Below are 26075 nucleotides of genomic sequence, written 5' to 3' on the forward strand. Positions count from 1 at the left end.
GAGTACAGAGTTTTACTATTAGGAGCATCAGAGCATAAATTAGCAAACAAGGGCCTGGGGCAGACAGTGCTGGAAGTGTTCACACGTCACAGTGATCCCACCGTGCAGACACGTCACAGTGATCCCACCGTGCAGACACGTCACAGTGATTCCATCCTGCAGACACGTCACAGTGATCCCATCGTGCAGACACATCCTCCGGAAACCCAGGAGGCACTGCAGGGTGCTGGGCTGAGTCCCTATACAAACCATCCCGGTGGGGCCATCCTCGCACCAAGGCTAGAGCTCAGATATCTACCCGAGAAGCCAGAGGCCGTGGACGGAGCCGCCGACCGCCGACCGTTCGCCCCGCAGGACATCCTCCTGAAAGTGATGTCCACGCAGGCGGCTGAGTAGTGATGATGTCATTATCTCCTGTGGGGTGACTTGGCCTGAAGTGCTCTGTGCCGGGTCGTTTGTGAACAGTGCTTGCCCAAGTCTTGGTTCAGACCTCAGAAAAACACAGAGGGAAACCACATCACACAGGCACGTGGGGCGTGCGGTCGTGACGTCAGGGAGCGGGGACTTCAGGAAGCAGAGACAGCCTGAAGTGCTCCGCGTCGGGGTTGTTTGAGAACAGTGCTCGGCCGTTGAGTCATAGTTCAAAATGTCACAAAGGTCAGAGGCAAATCACGTCAGAGGCACATGTGACGTCACGGAGCGGTGATGACCTGAGGTGGTGACGTCATATCGGAGATTTCAACAATAAATAAAATCCAGGCAGGTGACATCACAGCGAGGCCACATCGCAGTTCTTAAAAATCAGTAGAATTCAGGCAGGTGACGTCACGACGTGGCGACGTCATAGATGAGTTAAAAAGAAAGAAAAATAGAATCCAGGCACTGATTGGGGCTGAGACGGACAAACTTGAGACGCGGACGCTTGTGCGGCAGTGGCCTCGTTCGGCTCTTCGCACAGTAGGTTGTGCGGGTGCAAAGGACCGAGTTCTGTTCCCAGCACCCACGCGGTGGGGGTGCAACCTCCTGAAACTCTACTTTGGATGTTGCTTGTAGCTCGGTGGGTACAGAACTGTACTCGGGAAAATCTTGCTGAAAACCAAAGAAACAAAACAGGACGCACAGCCACGTGGGTGATTATCAGTGAGTCCGTCCACAGGCAAGTGCTTATCACCGAGTCCTCCAGCTTGAATGTATAAAGTCCAGTTCGGTCCACGATCAGAACACACAAGCAACCGTCTGGACGTCCTCCATGGCAGGTTTCCACTTCCTGACTCCAGGACGCTCGGCTTGGTCTGCGCAGGTGCAGGCCCACCGTGCGGTGTGCAAGCATCGGAAGCACCGTGGGCTGTGACGCCACCGCTCAGGCGAGGAGTCGGAAGTCTCCGACATCAGCCGCAGCAGGTAAAAATCCCAGAGTTCCTAGCGAGGAGCAGGTGGTGACGTCCTCTTACAGGTCACGAAAGGTTTCTCTGCAAGTATTCCAGTCTATCCACACCCCCAGCTTCCCAGAGTTCCCAGTGCAGTCGCGTCGTCATCCCACACGTCCTACAACCTTGTCAGCCCTGTCGTCATCTTACAACATCATGAAACCTTGCGTTTAGCCGTGCGGTCCTCTGACGTCATACGTCTAGTTCAGGCGAGCCGTCATCTCGCCCCCACCCGCCCCTCTGACATCTCGGTCACTACCCAGGACAACGTTTAGGGTGCGTGGCCTTAACACACCCTCGGTGTCCAGCCGCCCAGATGGTCGGGACGGCCTCAGAATCGGAGGCTAGACCCCAGATCCTTGCACTCTGTGTAACACACCCTCCTGATGTGCACCGATGGCTGTATGAAGTGCTTCTGCTCCACCCAGAAGACTTTAATGAGGGTGTGCCGGGTACTTAAGATCTCTGGGTGCTCCTGTGGGGGACTAACTTCAGCACGCATAGGGGGTGCTCAATGTCCTGTAACTCCACTTACAGGGGGTCTGCACACGCACACGACGTCGTCAATGCGCAGGAGGCAGGACCCTGAGGATGAGCCCTTCCCGGTCATTCTGGGCCATATGGTCAGCGTTGGAGGCTAGCCTGGGCTGCAAGCTCAGAGTCTGAGGCTAGCCTGCACTGCATGGTCAGAATTCAAAACTAACCTGGGCTGCATGGTCAGTTCCAGGCCAGCCCGGGGTTACACCTGCTGAGCCTGAGGCTGGCCTGGGCTACAGGGCCAGAATTCAAAATTTGCCTGGGCTACACGGTCAGTCCGAGGCTAGCCCAGGCTACCTCACAGGGCCCTGCAGCCTCACCTTGGGGGTCAGAAGTCCTTGAACGTCTCTAGGTCCTCATCGGCCACGGGCGTGACGTCGTTCCTGTCCTGCTCGGGGTAGGATTCGAAGTTGGACGTGTCGCTGTCCCCGGAGACCTTGGGCACAATGGGGGGCTGAGGATAGCCCCGAACAGAAAGAAGAGAGCGGGTTATCTCGGTGCTCAGACCCCAGGCAGCGCCACACACCCTCCTGAAAGCTTAGTTCTGGCCAGGGACCTGCGGTGACGTCACTGGGGAAACGTGAAGGGAACCCAGGATCCAATCAACAGGATGTGCCCACCGGGAGTGGGAAGGGCTGCGGCTAGGCAGCCGTGGGGTCGTGCGCACACGGGGGAGGATGGAACACGAGACCGCGGGTCAGACAGGGGATGAGCAAGATGGCATCCAGGTGCCGAGACCTGTTCGGTGCTCGGATGGTCAGGTCCGAGTTCCCTCGGCTCTGAATCCCAGAACCAGGCCTGAGCCGGGGGTGTTAGCCCAGGCTAGGCAGGGCTGGAGCAGGACTGTGCCTAGGCCACGGGGGGCACCGACCCAGAGGTCAAAAGACTGAAGCCCTGGGGGCTGTGAGGTGCTCGGTACCAGCATGGATGTTCTCTGGGAGGACTCCGTTCCCTTCCCAGCACCCACAGGGCGCGCAGAGCCTCCCGGAAGCCCAGTTTGGGGCCATGGTATCCAGTATGTCCCGAGGTTAGATGAATGACATCGGGCGTTTGTGGGTGACGCCATTAGACTGCGTCCCTGCACAGGCCAGGTGGCCAGCCTGCGGCCCTGATGTAAGTCAATGACGTCAGGGGGTGCACGTTGGTGGCGCAATCAGAGTGAGTCCCCGCCCAGTGTCTCTGACCAGGACTGGGGTCCTGAGGTTCAGGCCACGATGTCACGCGGTGGATGTTGGTGACGCCATCAGACCACACCCCATGCCCGCGGGCTAGCCTGGGTTCCGGGTGAGGCCTCACCTTGAGCTTCCTCAGCACGACGCTGTCCCAGTCCACGCCTCGGAACCAGCGATGCCGCTTGACGTCATCCACGCCGTTCTGAGACAGAAACACGGCTAAGGACAAAGCACTGTGTTCACCAGCACCCAGGGGGTCACCGAGGCCGTGGATCCCGGGCGCTGGGCCGTCAGGACACTGGGCGCCGCCCTGTGGGTGCTGGGAGCCCAGTGCATGTGGAGCACCGAGTGCGTGGCACATGACAGGGACGTGGGAAAAGTGGTAGACCGAGCTCCCAGCACTGACCTTCATGCAGCCCAGTCGCCGCGTCCGGTCCACCACCAGCAGCTTCCTGATCAGGTCCCTGCGGGGAAGCATCCGGATGAGACCCTTCCCATCCACACGGCTTCCCGGAAACAGAAGGGACGCCTTCCGGAAGGAACCGCACAAACCACCACTGGAAACAGGTGACTCGCCCCAATCGCCCTGATGCCAACAAGTGTCACGTCTGCTCCGGGAAAATGTTTTCACTGTTTGAGAGTTCCGGGATGAGCCGGAAGTGATGGAGGACGGAGAGGAGGAGGAGGAGGAGGGGGGGGAGGGGGGGTGGGTGGAGGAGGAGGAGGAGCAAGAGGAGGAGGAGGAGCAAGAGGAGGAGGAGGAGCAAGAGGAGGAGGAGGAGCAAGAGGAGGAGGAGGAGCAAGAGGAGGAGGAGGAGCAAGAGGAGGAGGAGGAGCAAGAGGAGGAGGAGGAGCAAGAGGAGGAGGAGGAGCAAGAGGAGGAGGAGGAGCAAGAGGAGGAGGAGGAGCAAGAGGAGGAGGAGGAGCAAGAGGAGGAGGAGGAGCAAGAGGAGGAGGAGGAGCAAGAGGAGGAGGAGGAGCAAGAGGAGGAGGAGGAGCAAGAGGAGGAGGAGGAGCAAGAGGAGGAGGAGGAGCAAGAGGAGGAGGAGGAGCAAGAGGAGGAGGAGGAGCAAGAGGAGGAGGAGGAGCAAGAGGAGGAGGAGGAGCAAGAGGAGGAGGAGGAGCAAGAGGAGGAGGAGGAGCAAGAGGAGGAGGAGGAGCAAGAGGAGGAGGAGGAGCAAGAGGAGGAGGAGGAGCAAGAGGAGGAGGAGGAGCAAGAGGAGGAGGAGGAGCAAGAGGAGGAGGAGGAGCAAGAGGAGGAGGAGGAGCAAGAGGAGGAGGAGGAGCAAGAGGAGGAGGAGGAGCAAGAGGAGGAGGAGGAGCAAGAGGAGGAGGAGGAGCAAGAGGAGGAGGAGGAGCAAGAGGAGGAGGAGGAGCAAGAGGAGGAGGAGGAGCAAGAGGAGGAGGAGGAGCAAGAGGAGGAGGAGGAGCAAGAGGAGGAGGAGGAGCAAGAGGAGGAGGAGGAGCAAGAGGAGGAGGAGGAGCAAGAGGAGGAGGAGGAGCAAGAGGAGGAGGAGGAGCAAGAGGAGGAGGAGGAGCAAGAGGAGGAGGAGGAGCAAGAGGAGGAGGAGGAGCAAGAGGAGGAGGAGGAGCAAGAGGAGGAGGAGGAGCAAGAGGAGGAGGAGGAGCAAGAGGAGGAGGAGGAGCAAGAGGAGGAGGAGGAGCAAGAGGAGGAGGAGGAGCAAGAGGAGGAGGAGGAGCAAGAGGAGGAGGAGGAGCAAGAGGAGGAGGAGGAGCAAGAGGAGGAGGAGGAGCAAGAGGAGGAGGAGGAGCAAGAGGAGGAGGAGGAGCAAGAGGAGGAGGAGGAGCAAGAGGAGGAGGAGGAGCAAGAGGAGGAGGAGGAGCAAGAGGAGGAGGAGGAGCAAGAGGAGGAGGAGGAGCAAGAGGAGGAGGAGGAGCAAGAGGAGGAGGAGGAGCAAGAGGAGGAGGAGGAGCAAGAGGAGGAGGAGGAGCAAGAGGAGGAGGAGGAGCAAGAGGAGGAGGAGGAGCAAGAGGAGGAGGAGGAGCAAGAGGAGGAGGAGGAGGGGCAGGAGGGGGAGGAGGAGGAGGCAGAGCTGTCACTCAGGACCTTGAACCTGGGACCCTCTGCCACCCACCTCCCACCAGGCCGCATCAAATGTGGCTGTAAATAAAATGCAGGGGAGCACTCCCGAACAACTCAGATCCAAGCACTCTGCCTTCTAAGCCACAAACACTTTGCATACTGAGTTGTAAGCACTGAACTAAAAGATTTGATCCACAGAACCACAATAACTGTGCCCACTGAGGTACAAGCACTGTACCCACTGAGCTGCAACCACTCTACCCGCTGAGCTAGAAGCACTCTATGTATGTACTGAGCTACAAGCAGTTCCCACTGAGCTACAAGTACCCTACCTACTGAGCTACAAGCACTCTACCCACTGAGCTACAAGCAGTTCCCACTGAGCTACAAGCACCCTACCTACTGAGCTAGAAGCACTCTATATACAGAGCTACAAGCACTCTACCCACTGAGCTACAAGCACTCTACCAGTTGCACGAACTGAGTGTTAGGCGGCGTAGGGAACCCAGAGCTCCATGCTTGGGTGCTTGGAGCAAAGTTCAGGCCTCCGCCTGCCTGACTTCGGTCCCTGCAGCTGTTGTTAAAGGACTCCTCAGGCTGCACTGACGCGCTGTTTCAGGAGGCCGTGTTGGGTGCTGTGCTCGTCAAGTACTGCGCAATCCCTAACAAGTCTGATGGCGTCTGACCCGGCAGGGCCCTGCGGCTCAGTGGGGCGGGGCCTCGCCCGGCCTGGACACGTGTGTAAACCATGTGTACTGTGCATCTGACAGCCCAGCACTCAGGAGCAAAATTCATAAATAACTTTTCTGACACAATTCCAACTTTCCACCTTTGCTCCTCTCAAATGTGCTTTATCGTAAAGGGAATGGAGGCGTTTACTTAGAGGGAAGGGTTTTATCTTAAAGGGAAAGACTTTATCTTAAAGGGAATGAATGGTTTTATCTTAAAGGGAATGACTTTGCCTTTAAGGGAATGAATGAGTTCATCTTAAAGGCAATGAATGAGTTTATATTAAAGGCAAGGACTTTATCTTAAAGGGAATGAATGACTTTCTCTTAAAGGGAATGGCTGTTAAAGGGGCTCTTGAATATTAAATCTCATTAAAACAAGAATCAGGAAAGCATTTTCCCCCTTTTTCCGCAGCAGAGTTTGAATGCGACCCCTGCTCTTTCGGGACCACTTGCTCTGGGTGCTGATGCTCGGTGCTTGGAGAATCACTCACTTGGACGTGAAATCCAAGTGTCTGGGGAAGTCAATTCTGCAGGCGAGGATTTTCTGGTAGATTCCGAAAGGATTGTCGTCAAAGAACGGTGGGAACCTGCGGGGACAGAGATGGCTGGTCAGAGCACGGAGGCTGCTGGGAAACATACGGAAAGTCGGAGGGAAATAATTCCCGAGACATGGGTAAACAGGGACGCGGGAGGGTGGGTGTGGGTGTGGGTGTGGGTTCCTGAGTCTCTGGGGTCACGGACCCCAAACCACTTACAGGCAGGTCTCACGTGTGTGTGGTATCGAAGGACTACGTAGACTATGTAATATGGGACTGTATGTGGCAGATGTGATTATATACCCATACATTATACATGTTGTTACATACCAAATATATGGAATTATGATACATTATTCAAAATATAAGAATTAAAACACATGTAAGAAAGATGTGAATTACAGATCATAGCTACGTACTATAAATTATGTGTATGTGAGTAACATGTTGATATATATGTCCATGTACAGACACAATACATGTACTATGCGCATATAAATGTGTGCATATATGTATATATGTGCATTTATAATAGTCATTTATAAAATGTATACCTGTGTGCATATATAACAATATATGTATATGTGTGTATATAATACGTACAGATACACACATATCAAATATAATACGTGAATATGTGTACGTGTATGTGTGTAGCATATATAATGTATGTTTACGTATATACATATATCGGTGTACATATACAATATGCACACATTCATGTATAATGTATGTTACGTATGTATATCTGTGTATGTGTGTACATGCATATATACATATTTGTGTGTATATGTATATATTTTTATAATCGTGTGCGTATATAATGTATATGCTTTTAAAAATATTTTATTTTTATCTTATGTGTATGAGTGTATTGCCTGCATGTATGTTGGTGCACCCGTGTTGTGCATTGTATATGCTTATATAAATGTGTGTATCTATGTGTGTGTAATAAATACACAGTATATGTGTGCATATATTATGTAATGCTGAAAGGCACTGAGCATGTCCCTGTCCTGAGCTCAGAAAATAAGAACGGGACCCTGGAGACACGGTGTGTGCAGATGGGTGGGTGCAGGGTCATGGGATGGAGCGTCCTGGATGAGGTCAGCCCCGAGAGCAGCACAAACGCACAGAGCCCGGCACGCAGCTGCAGCTGCTCCGGAGAGGGAGCCGTAATTACCCCGAAAGCTGAGGGACAACATGTGGAAGCGCTCGGGGATCATGGGAAGTGCGTGCGTGTGCTCAGCAAACATTTCCTGTTCAAATGCTAACATTTAATACTTATTATGCAACATAAGTGCGTGGCCTGATGCTCAACCTTCCTAACGTACACGTTGATATTTTAATTATGTCTGGGTCTGGGTCTGGATTTGTGTCTTTGAGGCCGGAAGTCGTCAGCAGATCCCCTGAGCTGGCCTTTCTGGTGCTTGTGTGCCAGCAAATGTGGGTGGGTGCTGGGAACCACAGACGGTGCTCTCAACTGCTGAGTCAGCTCTCTAGGGCCTGACACAATTTCAAATTCAAAAATGCAAGTTCAAGTGGTTCAAACTCAAGCATTAAGTTTCAAATTCAAATAATGCAAACTCAAATTCAAAAATTCAAATTCAATAAATTTAAAAGTTTAAAAACTCAAATTCAAACATGTAAATTCAAGTCTACTCTAATAACACTGTGGTCTGCCAATATCCTGCAAGGACATAGCGTCATTCGAGATGATTCTAGAATACGTGAATTCTAGAATTTATATTTCTAGGAGTGCGTGACAACTGCTCCTGGACCTGGGTCTCCTTAAGGAGCTCGGGATCCGGTCTGAACAACAGGAAACCGGTTGCGCAACCTCGGCCCCAGGCTCAGCTGAGCCTCCGCCGCCCTCTGCCGGCCGCTCACAGGACGAACAGGACCAACCGGAGCGAACCGGCTGATGGGCTTTTTCTCCGTATTTCCATCAAGCCACTTTTTTTTAGTTTTGGTCTTTTTGAGACAGGGTCTCCCTGTAGCCCAGCTGTCCTGGAACTCACTATGTAGACCAGGCTGGCCTTGAACTCACAGAGATCCGCCTGCCTCTGCCTCCCGCGTGCTGGGATTAAAGGCATCGCCACCACGGCCGGCCTTCTAGCTATACATTTTTACCACATTTCTGTGCAGGGTACTTTTAGCAGGGGCGGGGCTGCGGACATCCGGGCCACGGAAACTATGGAAAAGGGGGCGCCTGGCTGGCTCGCAGGTGACTGTGGCACATGAAAAACGAGATTGAAAAGAATCAGAAAGGCTTGTGGGTGACACGTGTACGTGTATGGGCGCACGCTGGGCGGACGCACAGACACGGAGATGCGTGTGGGTTACACGTGGATGCATGCACGCTGCAGCACAGATGCACACTGTGGGTGTTCGTAAAAATGGGTGAGGGGTGCGTGTGAAATAACCGGTGGACAAGGGGTTAGAGGATGGAGGGAGAGTTGATGATGGCTAGGGGCACTGGATGGCTGTGTGGATGACAATGATGCTGCTGGGTGGATGGATGGTGGATGATGATGATGATGGATGGATGGTGGATGGTGGATGATGGATGGGTGGATGATGATGATGATGGATTAAGACGGATGGTGGATGCGTGGTGGTTGGATGAACATATTGTTGACCCTTGGTCTCAGTAAAGGGTGTCAGAGTGCTGGGTTCGAGTCCTGAGAGTGTCCGCAGCTGGGCTGCCCGGGACTCCATTGTCAGAAAACATTTGGTGTGAAATGTGGAAATGTCCTCCCTGTCCGGCCGTCAGGGGTGCTCATCAGGCGTCGCTAAGTCGACTGACGGACTTGTTCACGGAAACTCGCCCCTCGTGACCCTGGCAGCGGGGTGTGTGTGAGCATCCACAGGCCGAGTGTCAGAACGCCTTAGTGTGGTGTGCACGGGACCGAGTGTCTCAGGCGGGTACTCACCCCGACAGCATTTCAAAGATCAGGATGCCGAGTGCCCACCAGTCCACGGCCCTCCCGTGGCCCTTGCTCTGAATGACTTCGGGGGCGAGGTATTCCGGGGTCCCGCACAGCGTCCACGTCCTGTGGGTGACAGAGGCGGCGACCGTGAGACTCGGCAGCCGACGAGCAAAGTGCGTCACAGACGTGTGTGAAACGTCCCGGAGAGTCAGGACTGTGGACAAGTAATGAGCTGTGTTGATCCCAGTAGAACATTGTTAATAGGAGATGGGGATGGAGTTCGATGGGTAGAGTGTTTGTAGCTCAGTGGGCAGAGTGCTTGTAGGTTAGTGGAGTGCTTGTAGCTCAGTAGGAAGAGTGCCTGTAGCTTAGTGGGTACTGTACTTGGAGCTCAGCCGGTAGAGTGCTTGTAGATCAGTGGGTAGAGTATTTACAGCTCACTGGGCAGAGTGCTTGGAGCTCAGTGGGTAGAGTGCTCGTACCCAGATGGGTAGAGTGTGTGTAGCTCAGTGGGCGGTGTACTTATACCTTAGCGAGTAGAGTGCTCATAGCTCAGTAGGAAGAGTGCCTGGGGCTCAGTGGGTAGAGTGCTTGCAGCTCAGTGTGTAGAATGCTTGGAACTCAGTATACAGAGTAGTTATAGTTCAGTGGGCAGAGTGCTCTCCCAGCACTCACGACATCCTGGATTCTGTCCCCAGCAGCACACAAACGAGTACACGTGGCAAGTGGACTCAGTCCTGTGGTCCTAGCACTCATCCGTTCCCCCCAGTAGACACTGTCAGTCTGTGTGGACATCCAATCCTCGGCCTCCAGATCCTGCTACTTACGGGGCCCTTAATGTCAGATTCCATGCTCGGAGCCTGACACCGCCTGAGACCAGCCGACAGCGCCTGAAACCAGCCGACACCACCTGAGACCAGCCGACAGCACCTGAAACCAGCTGACACCGCCTGAGACCAGCCGACAGCACCTGAAACCAGCTGACACTGCCTGAAACCAGCCGACACTGCCTGAAACCACCTTGTATCCACTGGAAACTGCCCCACGCCACATGAGAAACCACCTAAAACTGCCTGACAAACTGCCTGAAACCGCCTGAAACCATCTGAAGCTACCTGACCGCGCCTGCCAAGGGCTGAAATGGCATTAAAGTCACCCCTTGTATCCACTGGAAACTGCCCCACACCACATGAGAAACCACCTAAAACTGCCTGACACCGCCTGAAGCTACCTGACCGCGCCTGCCAAGGGCTGAAATGGCATTAAAGTCACCCCAAACCGCCTGACCCCGCCTCACACCCCCAGACCTCCTGAACCCGCCTCACGCCGGCTAGACGTGCAGAAGGCCTGGATGGAGCCGCCCCGTGACCCCCTGAGTGCCAGAAACCGGCCTCTCTGGCTCGCGTCCCTCAGGCCACTCGGCCTGCACATCCCGGAAGTGGCATAGAAACCGGAAGTAGGAAGGAAAACCAGATGGTGGGAACGGAAGTGGGGAGAGAACTGGAAGTCGGAGAAACTTGAAATGTGAAGGGGACAAAACTGAAGGACAGGAAGTGGGAAAACAGTAGATGTCGGAAGGAAACGTGGCTGGAAAGGAAAAAAAAACGGAAGTGGGAGGAGCCGTGCCAAGCGAAGATGAACAGGACGTAGGCAGAGAAACCGGAGGTGGAGGAGGAACCGGAAACAGAAGGGAAAGTGGACCTCGGAGGGAAAGCAGATGCTGCGACGGAAACCGGAGGTGGGAAGAGAAGCCGGAAGTGGGGGAGAAACCGGAAGTGGGAGAAATGGGGAAGGGAAATCGCAAGTGGGAGCAGAAACAGGAAGGGGAACGATAAATCGGGAGCCGGAAGAGATGGTGCAATCGGGGAGAGAAACAGGAAGTGCAGGGTGAAATCATACGTGGAAGAGAAAAAGGAACCGGGACAAGAAACCACTTTGGGAAGAAACCAGAAACTGGACGAGCAAACGAAAGTGGGAGGATGCGGGAACTGGGAAGAAACCGGAAGCAGGAGGAGAAGCCACAAGTGTGCTTCGGACTCAGGCAGCCCCACCGGCACAGCCCAGGCTAGCCCCTCTCACCTGTCGGCCAGCTTCTTGGCGAAGCCGAAGTCGGTGAGCTTGACGTGCCCGTCGCGGTCCAGCAGGATGTTCTCGGGCTTGAGGTCGCGGTAGACCACGTGCCGGCCATGCAGGAACTCGAGCGCGCAGGTGATCTCGGCCGCGTAGAACATGCCGGTGGCCGGCGAGAACCGGCCACGCGTGCGCAGGAAGCTGAACAGCTCCCCGCCCGGCGCGAACTCCAGCAGCATGTACAGGAAGCGCGCGTCGTGCGCTGTCCAGAACCTGCGGGGGCATAGCCTGCTGCCACGGGGTAGCCTCGGAAGGCCTGCTGACAGGGGGTAGCCCACCCCACCCATCCACCCATCCACCCCCCCTTATCATCATCATCATCCATCATCGAAGCGTCATCCATCACCATCGTCATGATCATCACCCATCGTCATCCACCCTCCACCATGATCCACCATCATCATCCTCCACCAACCATGCAACCATGCATCATCCACCATCATCATCCTCCACCATCCATCACCCTCATCCACCATCATCATCCTCCACCATCCATCACCCATCACCATCATCATCCTCCCCCATCCATCACCCATCCCCATCATCATCCTCCACCATCCATCACCCATCACCATCATCATCCTCCACCATCCATCATCCATCCCCATCATCATCCTCCACCATCCTCACCCATCACCATCATCATCCTCCACCATCCATCATCCATCCCCATCATCATCCTCCACCATCCTCACCCATCACCATCATCATCCTCCACCATCCATCATCCATCCCCATCATCATCCTCCACCATCCTCACCCATCACCATCATCATCCTCCACCATCCATCATCCATCCCCATCATCATCCTCCACCATCCTCACCCATCACCATCATCATCCTCCACCATCCATCATCCATCCCCATCATCATCCTCCACCATCCTCACCCATCACCATCATCATCCTCCACCATCCATCATCCATCCCCATCATCATCCTCCACCATCCTCACCCATCACCATCATCATCCTCCACCATCCATCATCCATCCCCATCATCATCCTCCACCATCCTCACCCATCACCATCATCATCCTCCACCATCCATCATCCATCCCCATCATCATCCTCCACCATCCTCACCCATCACCATCATCATCCTCCACCATCCATCATCCATCCCCATCATCATCCTCCACCATCCTCACCCATCACCATCATCATCCTCCACCATCCATCATCCATCCCCATCATCATCCTCCACCATCCTCACCCATCACCATCATCATCCTCCACCATCCATCATCCATCCCCATCATCATCCTCCACCATCCTCACCCATCACCATCATCATCCTCCACCATCCATCATCCATCCCCATCATCATCCTCCACCATCCTCACCCATCACCATCATCATCCTCCACCATCCATCATCCATCCCCATCATCATCCTCCACCATCCTCACCCATCACCATCATCATCCTCCACCATCCATCATCCATCCCCATCATCATCCTCCACCATCCTCACCCATCACCATCATCATCCTCCACCATCCATCATCCATCCCCATCATCATCCTCCACCATCCTCACCCATCACCATCATCATCCTCCACCATCCATCATCCATCCCCATCATCATCCTCCACCATCCTCACCCATCACCATCATCATCCTCCACCATCCATCATCCATCCCCATCATCATCCTCCACCATCCTCACCCATCACCATCATCATCCTCCACCATCCATCATCCATCCCCATCATCATCCTCCACCATCCTCACCCATCACCATCATCATCCTCCACCATCCATCATCCATCCCCATCATCATCCTCCACCATCCTCACCCATCACCATCATCATCCTCCACCATCCATCATCCATCCCCATCATCATCCTCCACCATCCTCACCCATCACCATCATCATCCTCCACCATCCATCATCCATCCCCATCATCATCCTCCACCATCCTCACCCATCACCATCATCATCCTCCACCATCCATCATCCATCCCCATCATCATCCTCCACCATCCTCACCCATCACCATCATCATCCTCCACCATCCATCATCCATCCCCATCATCATCCTCCACCATCCTCACCCATCACCATCATCATCCTCCACCATCCATCATCCATCCCCATCATCATCCTCCACCATCCTCACCCATCACCATCATCATCCTCCACCATCCATCATCCATCCCCATCATCATCCTCCACCATCCTCACCCATCACCATCATCATCCTCCACCATCCATCATCCATCCCCATCATCATCCTCCACCATCCTCACCCATCACCATCATCATCCTCCACCATCCATCATCCATCCCCATCATCATCCTCCACCATCCTCACCCATCACCATCATCATCCTCCACCATCCATCATCCATCCCCATCATCATCCTCCACCATCCTCACCCATCACCATCATCATCCTCCACCATCCATCATCCATCCCCATCATCATCCTCCACCATCCTCACCCATCACCATCATCATCCTCCACCATCCATCATCCATCCCCATCATCATCCTCCACCATCCATCACCCATCACCATCATCATCCTCCACCATCCATCATCCATCCCCATCATCATCCTCCACCATCCATCACCCATCACCATCATCATCCTCCACCATCCATCATCCATCCCCATCATCATCCTCCACCATCCACCACCCATCACCATCATCATCATCTACCATCCGTCATCCATCCATCCTCCATCCATCACCCACCACGTCACTAAGCACCCCACCCCCAGCACAAAACTTTTTCCCTGTAGCACTGCATTCTCCAGGCTCGGCTGGCGTTGTCTGCTCTCCACGTGGCCTGGGACCCCTGGCCTGGACTTCCTTCCGGGAACGGTATGCGGAGCCCAGAGATGTTAGACCAGGAAGCACTCTACCCTGTGAGCTTTCAGGAACTGAGCCGCAAGTATTACTCTTGTCAACTGAGTACAAGCACTCTACCAACTGAGCTGCAAGGACTCTACAAACTAGGGTACTCTACAGACTGAGCTACAAGTACTCTGTGAACTGAGCTAAAAGCACTTTATCAACTGGGCTACAATGAGTCTACCAATTGAGCTCCAAGGGTTCTATGAACTAAGGTACAAGCACTCTACAGACTGAGCTACTAGCAATCTACAGACTGAGCTATAAGCACTCTCCCGACTGAGCTACAAACTATTCAGTTTCCAGGGAATGAGCTAGAAGTACTCTGTGAACTGAGCTATCAACTGGGCTACTAGCACTCTACAGACTGAGCTACAAGTACTCTTCCCACTGAGCTACAAAAACTCTACCCAGTGAGCTTCTGGGAACTGAGCCATGAGCACTCTGTCAACTGGGCTACGAGCACTCCAGCAACTGAGCTGGAAGAACTCTAAGAACTAAGATACACGCACTCTACAGACTGAGCTATGACCACTGTACCCGGTGAACTGCCAGGCAATGAGCCACGAGCACTCTGCCAACTGAGCTCCTGCCCCAGCACCCCGAGAGGCGCTCCGGCAGGCCCGGGGACTCACAGCTTGACCAGGAAGGGGTGCGTGACGTCCTTGAGCACCGCCTTCTCGTTGTGTACGTGCTGTTCCTGCTTCAGGCGGATGACGTCAGAGATGCTCATGACCTTCAGGGCGAAGTAGCGCTCCGTGGTTTTCTGCTTCACCAGGTGGACGCGGCCGAAGGTCCCGGTGCCTGCGGGAGACAGAGACCTGGGTTCGACCCCCCGAAGTGACGTAGGAAGACAGCGCTGACGTCACCGAGCCGGCACGTGCCCTCTGCACACACGTCCCTCCCCAAACGGAACAGCGTCATAGGAACCACCTGCAGCTGGGCAGGGTACCTAGCCCAGCACCGGGAGGGAGAGACAGGCCGGCCTCTGTGACTGCGAGGCCCAGTGGATTCGGTCCCTGGCGCCCACAGGGCGGCGCACAGGCACCCGAAGGTCCAGGTTCCCGGAATCCGTCGCCCCGATGCGGTCCCGGGCATTTGGCGCATACGTGGACGTAAGTACGTGTGGTGTGCGTAAACGTCAGACAGACCACACAGAGCAGGAAAAGCTTGAGACCCGGAGCCCGGAGCTGCCCCGGACGGTGGGAGTCGTCAGTCCTGCTGCTCTCCGCCCCTCCCGGTTCCAGATCTCCCTGCCTCCCTCGCTTCCCGCGCCTCCTCTTCCCCCCCAGTCCTTCCGGTCCTTCCTCTTCCGCTTCCCGCTCTGCCTGCTCCACTTCCTCCCCGTCCCCTCCCCCTTCCTGGTCCACTTCCTGTCCGTGTCTTCCTCCTCCTCCCCATCCGCTCCCCCCTTCCTGTCCGTCTCTTGCTCTTCCTCCTCATCCTCTCCCTGCTCCACTTCCTGCTTCCCCTCCTGTCCTTCCTCCTCCTCCACTTCCTGTTCCTCGTCCACTTCCTGTTTCGTGCTGTCCTCTTCTTGGCCTTTCCCTGTTCCTCTTCCGGCTCCTCCCAGGTCATCAGGAAGTGCCCAGATCTGACGTGCGATGTGCTCCACCCACCCTGTGACGTCGCCCACCCTGTGACATCACCCCCTGTGACATCAGCGCGGCCTCACCAGGAAACCAACCCCACGGGACCCGTGCACCCACTGAGTTCTGGGCTAGGCACCACACCCGCTCCTCACAGGGGCGCTGCCACACTGCTGTGACGTCATTTCCGGTATGGGCCAGAGCACAACTAAGCCTGAATTCTATGTGGAACACGGACCCAAGCCCTGGGGTGCGCCGCCAGCACGTGACGTAAGGAGCACAGGAACAGTGGTAAAGACAGCAGTTGGGCTCGGTGCTGCTTAGGGGCAGAGTGCTTGGGGGCGTGCACAGTCCTCGGGTGCTGCTGCTGATGCCGAGTGACCTGAAATGAGCTGCGGACGATCGTCAAGCAATAACAATAATAATGAAAGAAGGTGGGGATGACCGTCAGCTGATGACGATGACGGTGACGACGGGTGAGGACCCGCAGGAGCGGCAGCGGTCGTCATAACAATCGGTTTCAGACACAGGGAGGAGCACAGTCCTCACAGTGATGACGACGACGACGTTTGCAGGTAGGAACGACCCACAGATAATAATAGTCACGATGTTGTTGACGTCGGGACGGCCCCAAATAACGGTCATAATAGTGAGAATAACGACAATGACGCGCTGGACTTACGAATAACCCACAAGTGCAGCACATGACGGCCCCGGCCAGCCCGGACCCCCACATGCCCTTGGGGACCTCCCGGGAAGGAGGACCCCTACCTCAACGCCCCCCAATGGACACCAGATCACCATGGAAACGTGAGAGCAGGCTAGCCCCGCCCTCTGTGCGCTGTGCTTCCACAACGTCACTTCCTCCCAGGACTGCCCGCCTACGTTTCCCCAACCTCCCAATATCCCATCACGCTATAAATCCATCAGGGCACGACCCACTGGTGACGTCAGCGCCCTCATGACGTAATCGCCTCCCAGCGGCCCCACCTGTCCGCACGGCTGTACTGAGGATGAAGGCTTATGTAACATAGCCACGGAGGAGTATCATACGTCCAAGAAAAAGGACTTAGAGGAAGAGGTGGGTTTCCATCGCCGTCCAGGACACTCCCCCCCATGACATCACTTCCGCCCACGACTCTCCTATGGATTCCGACCTACTGACTCTGTCCAAGGAAGACCCAGTAATGACGTCACAGCACGCATGATGACATCACTTCCCACAGGCCCCGCCTCTGCACACGGCTGCAGTAAGGACCTAGACACACGACTTAAACCAGAGCCGAGTACTATGACCACCCAGCTCTGTGTGCGCCCAGCACTGTACACCTGGCATACGGGCTGTAGGGATGTGGACGGGGCCGGCAGCGGCGTGGGGCGTGTTTGCGGTGCTGGGAACTGGGTGCTCTGTCCTTCGGCACTCTTCCTTGGTCCCCAGCACCCACGTGGTGCGGAGCACTCGGGCACAGTACCCAGCACCCAGCTGGACCCACAAGCTCCCGAAAGCCCAGGACTGTGCTGTCTGGCCCGGGAGGGGCAGCCATGACGTCACCCCAGACTCTGTTTTGTCTGCCGCGACCTGGTGGAGCTCAGGCTGCCCCGGAAGTCGCTGGGTGTCCCAGGCTGGACTGGACCTGAGCCCCGCGGCCCCGGCCTGGGGTGCTGGGACCGAGCACTCAGCACCTGCGGCCTCAGACCGGAATATTTCCTAAACCGGAACTCGGGACGAGGCTGGCTGTCTGCCGACGTCACACATGCTGGCTTCACACGCCCGCCGCCCGGTAAGCAGTGACTGAGCTATAAGCACTCGACCCGCTGAGCCACAAGGACTCTACCCAGTGAGGTATAAACACTACAGCAACTGCGCTACAAGCACTCTACGCACTGTGCTATAAGCACTCTACCTACTGAGCTCCAAGCACTCTACCCAGTGAGGTATAAGCACTACAGTCACTGAGCTCCAAGCACTCGATCACTGAACTACAAGAACTCTTTGCACTGAGCTCCAAACACTCTACACTGATCTTCAAGCACTGTACCCACTGTGCTACAACCACTCTGTACTGAGCGACAAGCACTCTACCCACTAAGCTAAAAGCACTCTATATTGATCTCCAAGTACTCTACACAGTGAGCTGCAAGGACTCTGCCCACTGAGCTCCAAGCACTCTACTACTGAGCAAGAAGCACTCTACCTACTGAGCTCCAAGCACTCTATCCACTCAGCAACAAGCACTCTATCTGCTGAGCTCCAACACTGTGCCCGCTGAGCTCCAAGCACTGTACACTAAGCTCCAAGCACTCTACACACGGATGTACAAGCACTCTACCCACTGAGCTAAGGCACTCAACACTGAGCTACAAGCACTCTACCCACTGAGCTACAAGCACTCTACTACTGAGCAAGAAGCACTCTACCACTGACCTATGAGCAAGCTATACTGAGCTACAAATACTCTACATACAAAGCTACAAGCACCGTACCCACTAAGTTACAAGCACTCTACCCACTTAGTTACAAGCACTCTACCCACTGAGCTAAAATCACTCTACACTGAGCTAGAAGCACACTACTCACTAAACTATAAGCACTCTTCCCACTGACCTACAAGCACTCCAGCCACTGAGCTACAAGCACTCAACCACTGACCTACTAGGACTCTACCCACTGAGCTAAAAGCACCCTGTCCACTGAGTTATGAGCACTCTGCCCACTGAGCTACAAGTACTCTACCCACTGAGCTACAACCATTCTACAAGCACCCTATCCACGGAGCTAGAAGCACCCTGCCCACTGAGCTCAAGCACTCTACACTGAGCTAGAAGCACTCTGTTCTAATCTACAAGCACTACCCATTGAGCAACAAGCACTCTGTGATGAGCCACAAGCACTCTACCCGCTGGGGTACTAGAATGCTACCTACTGAGCTACAAACACTCTACTCACTGAGCAACAAGCACTCTGTCTGCTGAGCTACAAGCACTTTCCCTGCTGAGCAACAAGCCCTCTACCCGCTGAGCTCCAACACTGTGCCCACTGAGCTCCAAGCACTCTACACTAAGCTCCAAGCACTCTACACACTGATGTATAAGCACTATACCCACTCAGCTACAAGCACTGTCGTGTCTGTGCTACAACACTGTCTCCTCTGAGGTACAAGCACTCTACACTGAGATACAAGCACTCTTCCTGCTGAGTCTAAAGCACTATGCACTGAGCTACAAGCACTCTACCCGCTAGGGTACAAGAGCACTACCTACTGAGCTACAAGTACTCTTCTCACTGAGCTATAAGGACTCTACCCTGAGCTACAAGCACTCTACTCACTGAGCTAGAAGCAGTCTATCCACTGAGCTACAAGCACCCTGCCCACTGAGCTATGAGCACTCTGCCCACTGAGCTACAAGCACTCTACCCACTGAGCTATGAGCACTTTGCCCACTGAGCTACAAGCACTCTTCTCTCTGAGGTACAAGCACTCTACACACTGGGCTCCAAGCACTCTGTCCTAATCTACAAGCACTACTCATTGAGCAGCAAGCACTCTATCCGCTGAGCTACAACAGTGCCCATTGAGCTCCAAGCACTGTACACTAAGCTCCAAGCATTCTACTCACTCAGCTACAAGCACTGTCTCCTCTGAGCTACAAGCAGTCAACACTGAGCTACAAGCACTCTACCCACTGAGCTATAAGGACTCTACCCTGAGCTAAAAGCACTCTACTCACTGAGCTAGAAGCACTCTACCCACTGAGCTACAAGCACCCTGCCCACTGAGCTATGAGCACTCTGCCCACTGAGCTACACGCACTCTACCCACTGGGCTACAAACACTTATCAACTGAGCTACAAGCACTCTATGCACTGAACTACAAGCTCCGTATCAACTGAGCTACAGGCACTCTACATTGAGCTACAAGCACTCTTCTCACTGAGCTAAAAGCACTCTACCCACTGAGCTACAAGCACTCTACACTGAGCTACAAGCACTCTACTCACTGAGCTGCAAGGACTCTACCCACTGTGCTACAAGAACTCTACCACTGAGCAACAAGCACTCTGAGCAATGAGCACTCTACACTGAGCTACAAACACTCTACCTAGTGAGCTACAAGCACTCTACCCACTGTGCTACAAGCACTTTACCCACTGTGGTACAAGGACTCTGTCCTCTGACCTACAAGCACTCTGCTCTCTGAGCTACAAGCACTCTACCCACTGAGCTCTAAGCACTCTTCCCACTGAGCTACAGGCACTTTGCGCACCGAGCTACAAGCACTACACCCACTGAGCTACAAGCACTCTATGACTGAACTACAAGAACTCTATGCACTGAGCTCCAAGCACTCTACACTGATCTTCCAGCACTGTACCCACTGTGCTACGAGCACTCTGTACTGAGCGACAAGCACTCTAGCCACTTAGCTAAAAGCACTCTATACTGAGCTCCAAGTACTCTACACAGTGAGCCACAAGCACTCTTCCCACTGATCTACAAGCACTTTACACACTGAGCTACAAGCACTGTGCAGTGAGCTACGAGCACTCTATTTAGTGAGCTACAAACACTCTATCCACTAAGCTGCAAACACTCTACTCACTGAGCTACAAGTATTCTACACACTGAGCTACAAGAACCCTGCCCACTGAGCTGCAAGCACTCTATCCGCTGAGCTACAAGCACTGTACCCACTGAGCTGCAAGCACTCTACCGACTGAGCTGCAAGCACTCTACCCACTGAGCTAAAAGCACTTTACCCACTCAACCACAAGCATTCTATTCACTGAGCTGTTAAGTACTCTTCCCACTGAGCTACAAGCACTCTACAGAGGTATAAGCATTCTACCTGCTGAACTACAAGCACTCTATCCACTGAGCTATAAGCACTCTACCCACTAATTCACAAGCACTCCCCCAACTGAGCACTTAGCAACGTAACCAGTGAGGTACAAGTAATCTACCAACTGAGCTAAACGCACTCTACCCACTGGGCTACAAGCACTTATCAACTGAGCTACAAGAACTCTATGCATTGAGCTACAAGCTCCGTATCAACTGAGTAACAGGCACTCTACACTGAGCTACGAGCACTCTTCCCACTGAGCTAAAAGCACTCTACCGACTGAGCTGCAAGGACTCTACCCAGTGTGGTATAAGCGCTACAGTCACTGAGCTGCAAGCACTCTATGACTGAACTACAAGAACTGCATGCACTGAGCTCCAAGCACTCTACACTGATCCTCAAGCACTGTACCCACTGTGCTACGATTACTCTGTAGTGAGCTCCAAGCACTCTACCCACTAAGCTAAAAGCACTCTATACTGAGCTCCAAGCACTCTACACACTGAGCCACAAGCACTGTGCAGTGAGCTACGAGCACTCTATTTACTGAGCTACAAGCACTCTATCCACTAAGCTGCAAGCACTCTACTCACTGAGCTACAAGTACTCTACACACTGAACTACAAGAACTCTACCCACTGAGCTGCAAGCACTCTACTCGCTGAGCTACAAGCACTTTACCCACTCAACTACAAGCATTCTATCCACTGAAGTGCAAGTACTCTTCCCAGTGAACTACACTCTACCCACTAATCCACAAGCACTCCCCCAACTGAGCACTTAGCACTGTAACCACTGAGGTACAAGTACTCTACCAACTGAGGTACATGCACTCTGCCCACTGGGCTACAAGCACTTATCAACTGAGCTACAAGCACTCTATCACTTGAGCTACTAGCACTCTACGCTCTGCGTTACAAACACTATTCTATCCAACTGACAAGCACTCTGTCCACCGAGCTATAAGCACTGTGAGCCGAGCCACACCCACAGTCCAGGTTTTGGGTAATGACGTCAAATTTCTAACCCTCATGTTTTGGGTGATGTCACATCTCCGGACCACACCGCCCCCCCAGGTTTTACGTGATGACGTCATGAGGGTCGAGCCTCCAGAATCGTGTCCTCAGAGGTTTTGCGAAGGGCGATGGGCCCCAGCTGGAATTCTGGGTTGGAGAGGGCGAGAAGGTTCTTGAACAGGACTGGCACTGCATGTTGGGGGTGTGCGACTGAGTATCCAGCACCCACACAGGGAGAGCAGTCAGGTCTCAGCCGGGCGCTTGGTGACCTGAGGCGTGTCATGTTACGCAATCAGCCGCCTTGGGGAGTGTTGTGAGGTTCTGTAAGCTGAGCCCGGAGCTTTCCGGGATAAAGTCTCCCTCAGCCACATTCTCTCCCGGCCAGGAGACCAGGTGCTGCAAGAGGAGGGGCGGGTGCTGCCGACTCAGTGCTTCTTGTGAACGCCACTCCTGGGGGAAGGGGCTGGTCTCTGAGAGCATCACGACGTCACGGGGGTCTCTGGGAAGCCTATGACGTCACGAGGCTGGGGTATCAGAGACCTTTCTGTTTTGACAGCAGCACCTTCAGACCTTCAGGCAGGAGGGGGCGAGTCATCTGCTGTGGCCACTTTCTGGAGGATTCTCCCTCCAGGCCCTGAGCACAGGCTGCCCCGCCCTACCGCTCGCTCAGCACCTGGGGCCTCTGGGACCCTGAGGAATTGGTGCCTGCGGTCAGTGACGTCACTACGAAAGGACAAAGAGAGAAATCATCAAGTCCCAGCAGGGCGGACTGCGCAGGGCCCGCAGTGCATGATGGGACTGCCCAGTCGGGGCTGGGGCTTGCAGTAGGGGGTGTGGGTGTCCTGGGTGCTGGATACTCAGGTAAGCACCCAGTTATGAGCCAGGAATGCCTTCAGTCCTCGGCACTCCAGGAGGCAGAGGCAGGCGGATGCCTGGGACATGGCGGCTAGCCTGGGCTCCACAGCCAGTGCCGGGTCAGCCTGGGCTCCACAGTGGGTTCTGGGCCAGCCTGGGCTATAGGGAAAAATGTCCTGTTGGAAGCACAGTTCTCTGATACTCGCTAAGAACGCAGGAGGTGAGGGTCTGCGGGGTGGTTAGACAAGCGGAGGTGCTTGTTACCGAGTTGTTGCTTCCCTGGGGCCTGCAGGGGAAAAGGAGCAAAGGCCTCTGAGCGCCACCCCCTCCCCCCGCCCTGGGTCCAAAGTGCTTACTGTGCACAGGGCCCTGAACCCCATGTGCACACCCTATGCACGGAAAACCTTCAAGCAGGACGGGGCGAAAATAAATAATATATAAAATAAAATATAAAACTAAAATAAAATCCGTGACATAGATTTTATCCAGGGAGCACCTAGTTCTGCTCCCAGCACCCAGTAGGCGACGCACAACTCCAACTCCCTGAGACCCAACAACCCTGTCCTGACCTCTGTAGAGGGTGCCGTAGCCGAGGCTGCCCGTGAACTTCCCATCCTCCCGGGTGCTGGGATGCTGGGTGAGCATCGCCACCAGGTCAAGTACCAGTACTGAAAACCATGCTTGGTGCACGCACTCATTTTCTGAACGCACAGTAACTCACTACATTTCACAACAGGGACTGGAGACGTGGCTCAGGGGTGACCAGCACTGGCTGCTGCTGCAGAAAACTCGGTTCCCAGCACCCACGTGGAGGAACGCAATCGCCCCTAACTGCCATTCCAGGGTATCCGACGCCCTCTGTGGCCTCCAAATGAAAATGATCAGTATTAAAATAAAATAAAATAAATAATATATAAAATAAAATATAAAACTAAAATAAAATCCGAAACATAAAACAATATAAAGTAAAATAAATAAAAAATTAAAAGTAAAATAAAATAAAATAAGAAAATATAAGAATAAAATTAATATATAAAGTAAAATCTAAAAAAATAAAAAGTAAATAAACTATAAATATAAAATAAAACGAATGAAATAGGAAATCAAATAAACAAATAAATCATTAAAATAAAATCAGATAAAATACGAGGCCAGCCTGGTCTACATAGTGAGTTCCAGGACAGCTGGGGCTACAGGGAGACCCTGTCTCAACAAACAAACAAAAAAAAGATAGTGTGATAGTGAGCAACAGAGAGAGAGAAAGAGAGAAAGAGAGGAGAGAGAGAGAGAGAGAGTAGGTGCGGGTCCGACCCTGTTTTCCTCCCGGACCCTGAACCCCAACCCCAAGTCCCATTCCGGGCAGGCGGCGCAGGGAAGGCCCTGGTCCCGTCCTCCCCTTCCCGCTCTCCGTCCTCCCCTCCCTCCTCCCTGTCACCTGTTTGTGATCTTCACTCCCCCCACCCCACCCCCCGCCCGTGTTCTGAACCCCAACTCGGCCTCCCGCGCCCGCTGGTCCCGAAACACCCGGCGTCGCTTCAGGTCGCTAAGAAACCGAGTTGAAGGGAATCCAGCACCCACGTGGGTTACCTGCCCCAGTCCCGTGGGAACTGCCAGGGAAGCGGGGACCCCCGGAAGGGAGGCGCCCCGGGAAGTGGGGACCCCAGCTGAACGTCTCCAACACCTCTCCTAGTAGCGCGTTCAGGAGGCTGAGCGCAGGTGCTAGCCCAGCCGGGCTCGGTGCCCCCCGCGACCAGAAACCTTTGTGACGCGGACCCTCCAGTTTCCAACGTTCTGTGTCACGGGGGGGGAGGGGGTAGCGCGTTGGGGGCGTCAGGGGTCACGTGGCCCCGCAGGACGAAGAGGAACCCCCAGTGCTGGGGACCCGAGTGCAGTGGGACCGAGCTCCCCGCGCGCAGCACTCACCCACGGTGACCAACGACCGAGCTCCCCGCGCGCAGCACTCACCCACGGTGGCCACCGTGTCCAGGTCGTCCAGGCTGTAGGCGGGGTCCCCCACGCCCTGGGGGGGCTCGGGGCCCTGGGGGGCCGGGGGGGTCGACCCCGGAGCCGCCATGGGGCGTCCACGGGGCTCCCCGGCCGCGCGTGGCGAGGGCGGCGCAGTAGCAGCCGCGGCATCAGCAGGGGCGTCGCCTGCGGCTTCCGGGGGTCTCCGGGGTCCTGGCGCAGCCACTTCCGGGGTCTCCCGGGGTCCGGGCGGAGCCGCTTCCGGGGATCCTCGGGGTCCGGGCGGAGCCAGTTCCGGGGTCCTCCGGGGTCCGGGCGGAGCCACTTCCGGGAATCCCCGGGGTCCGGGCGCAGCCAGTTCCGGGGTCCCCCGGGGTCCGGGCGCAGCCAGTTCCGGGGTCCCCGGGGTCCGGGCGCAGCCAGTTCCGGGGTCCCCGAAGTCGGGCGGCGGGACAAAGGCGGTGCCGCGACCTCAGAGCAGCTGCAGCTGGAGGAGCAGCTGGAGGCGGGAGCCGGCGCTTCCCGGGATGGTCCGCGCGGGTCCGGGGAGACCGGGGGGCCCGGGAGGTCCGGGGGGTGCCGCGGCGGGGGGCCTGGGGGCGGCGGGCCAGGCGGGGACTCGGTGACCAGCACCCCGGTCGCTGTTCATACCCGGCGACCTAGCGCGGTGGGCGGCAGCACCTTCGGGGAGCAACTGAGCACCGGGCGTGAGCACTGCGCGGGGAGTCACCGAGCGCGAGGCGGAAGCACTAGCTAGGAAACAGCCGAGCGCGGCGGGCGGAGCACTGGGCGGGGAGCAACCGACCGTGGGGCGGAGCACTGGGCGGGGAGTCACCGATTACGGGGCGAAAGTACTGGGCGGGGAACGACCGAGCGCGGCGGGGCGGAGCACTGGGCGGGGAGCAACCGAGCGTGGGGCGGAGCACTGGGCGGGGAGTCACCGATTACAGGGCGAGAGTACTGGGCGGGGAACGACCGAGCGCGGCGGGGCGGAGCACTGGGCGGGGAGCCTAGGGGTTTGGACCGGAGCTGGGGCGTCGCCGCGCGAGCTCGGTGCTCCTATTACCCCTTTCCCGGGGGGCCTGGGAGAGGCGCATGCGCACTGAGCTGCCCCTCCCTGTCCCGGGAGTGTCCCGAGGGTGCCTCACGGCGCGCGGTGGGAATCTGAAATAAGGCGGCGGGCTTGGCCGGCTCCTTCTCCCGTCTTTTCGTGACACATGGTCCACTAAACATTAAGCACTTGGTCAACTGAACACGGAGCACCTCAGCAATCCTGAATCATGCAAGGCCTCTCCAGCCCCTGGGGCGGGGGTGGGGGGGTGGGGTGGGGGCGGATACTCGGAGAACTAGTCACAGGCAGTTTGGGAGCAGCGGGCAGGTCGGAGTCAGGGAAGTGGAGGGACCCCGGTCGAATAAAGGACACATCCAT

At 55.3% G+C, this 26075-nt stretch overlaps 1 protein-coding gene across 1 annotated transcript; it reads right to left on the reverse strand.

Annotated features, from left to right (window-relative positions):
- On the reverse strand, nt 1-26075 carry Prkx (protein kinase X-linked). The gene is made up of 11 exons (XM_029554316.1): nt 25985-26075; nt 25199-25465; nt 24605-25117; nt 15012-15180; nt 11460-11723; nt 9384-9503; nt 6403-6498; nt 3543-3600; nt 3261-3338; nt 2285-2418; nt 1-1419 (listed from the first exon to the last, which is right to left on the reverse strand). Exons 1-10 carry the CDS (start codon nt 26073-26075, stop codon nt 2293-2295), a joined length of 1782 nt encoding a protein of 593 aa, XP_029410176.1. The 3' UTR covers nt 1-1419; nt 2285-2292.

Source organism: Nannospalax galili, unplaced genomic scaffold (genome assembly GCF_000622305.1).
Source record: "Nannospalax galili isolate Female #2095 unplaced genomic scaffold, S.galili_v1.0 scaffold3005, whole genome shotgun sequence".
In the NCBI taxonomy this organism is placed as follows: domain Eukaryota; kingdom Metazoa; phylum Chordata; class Mammalia; order Rodentia; family Spalacidae; genus Nannospalax; species Nannospalax galili.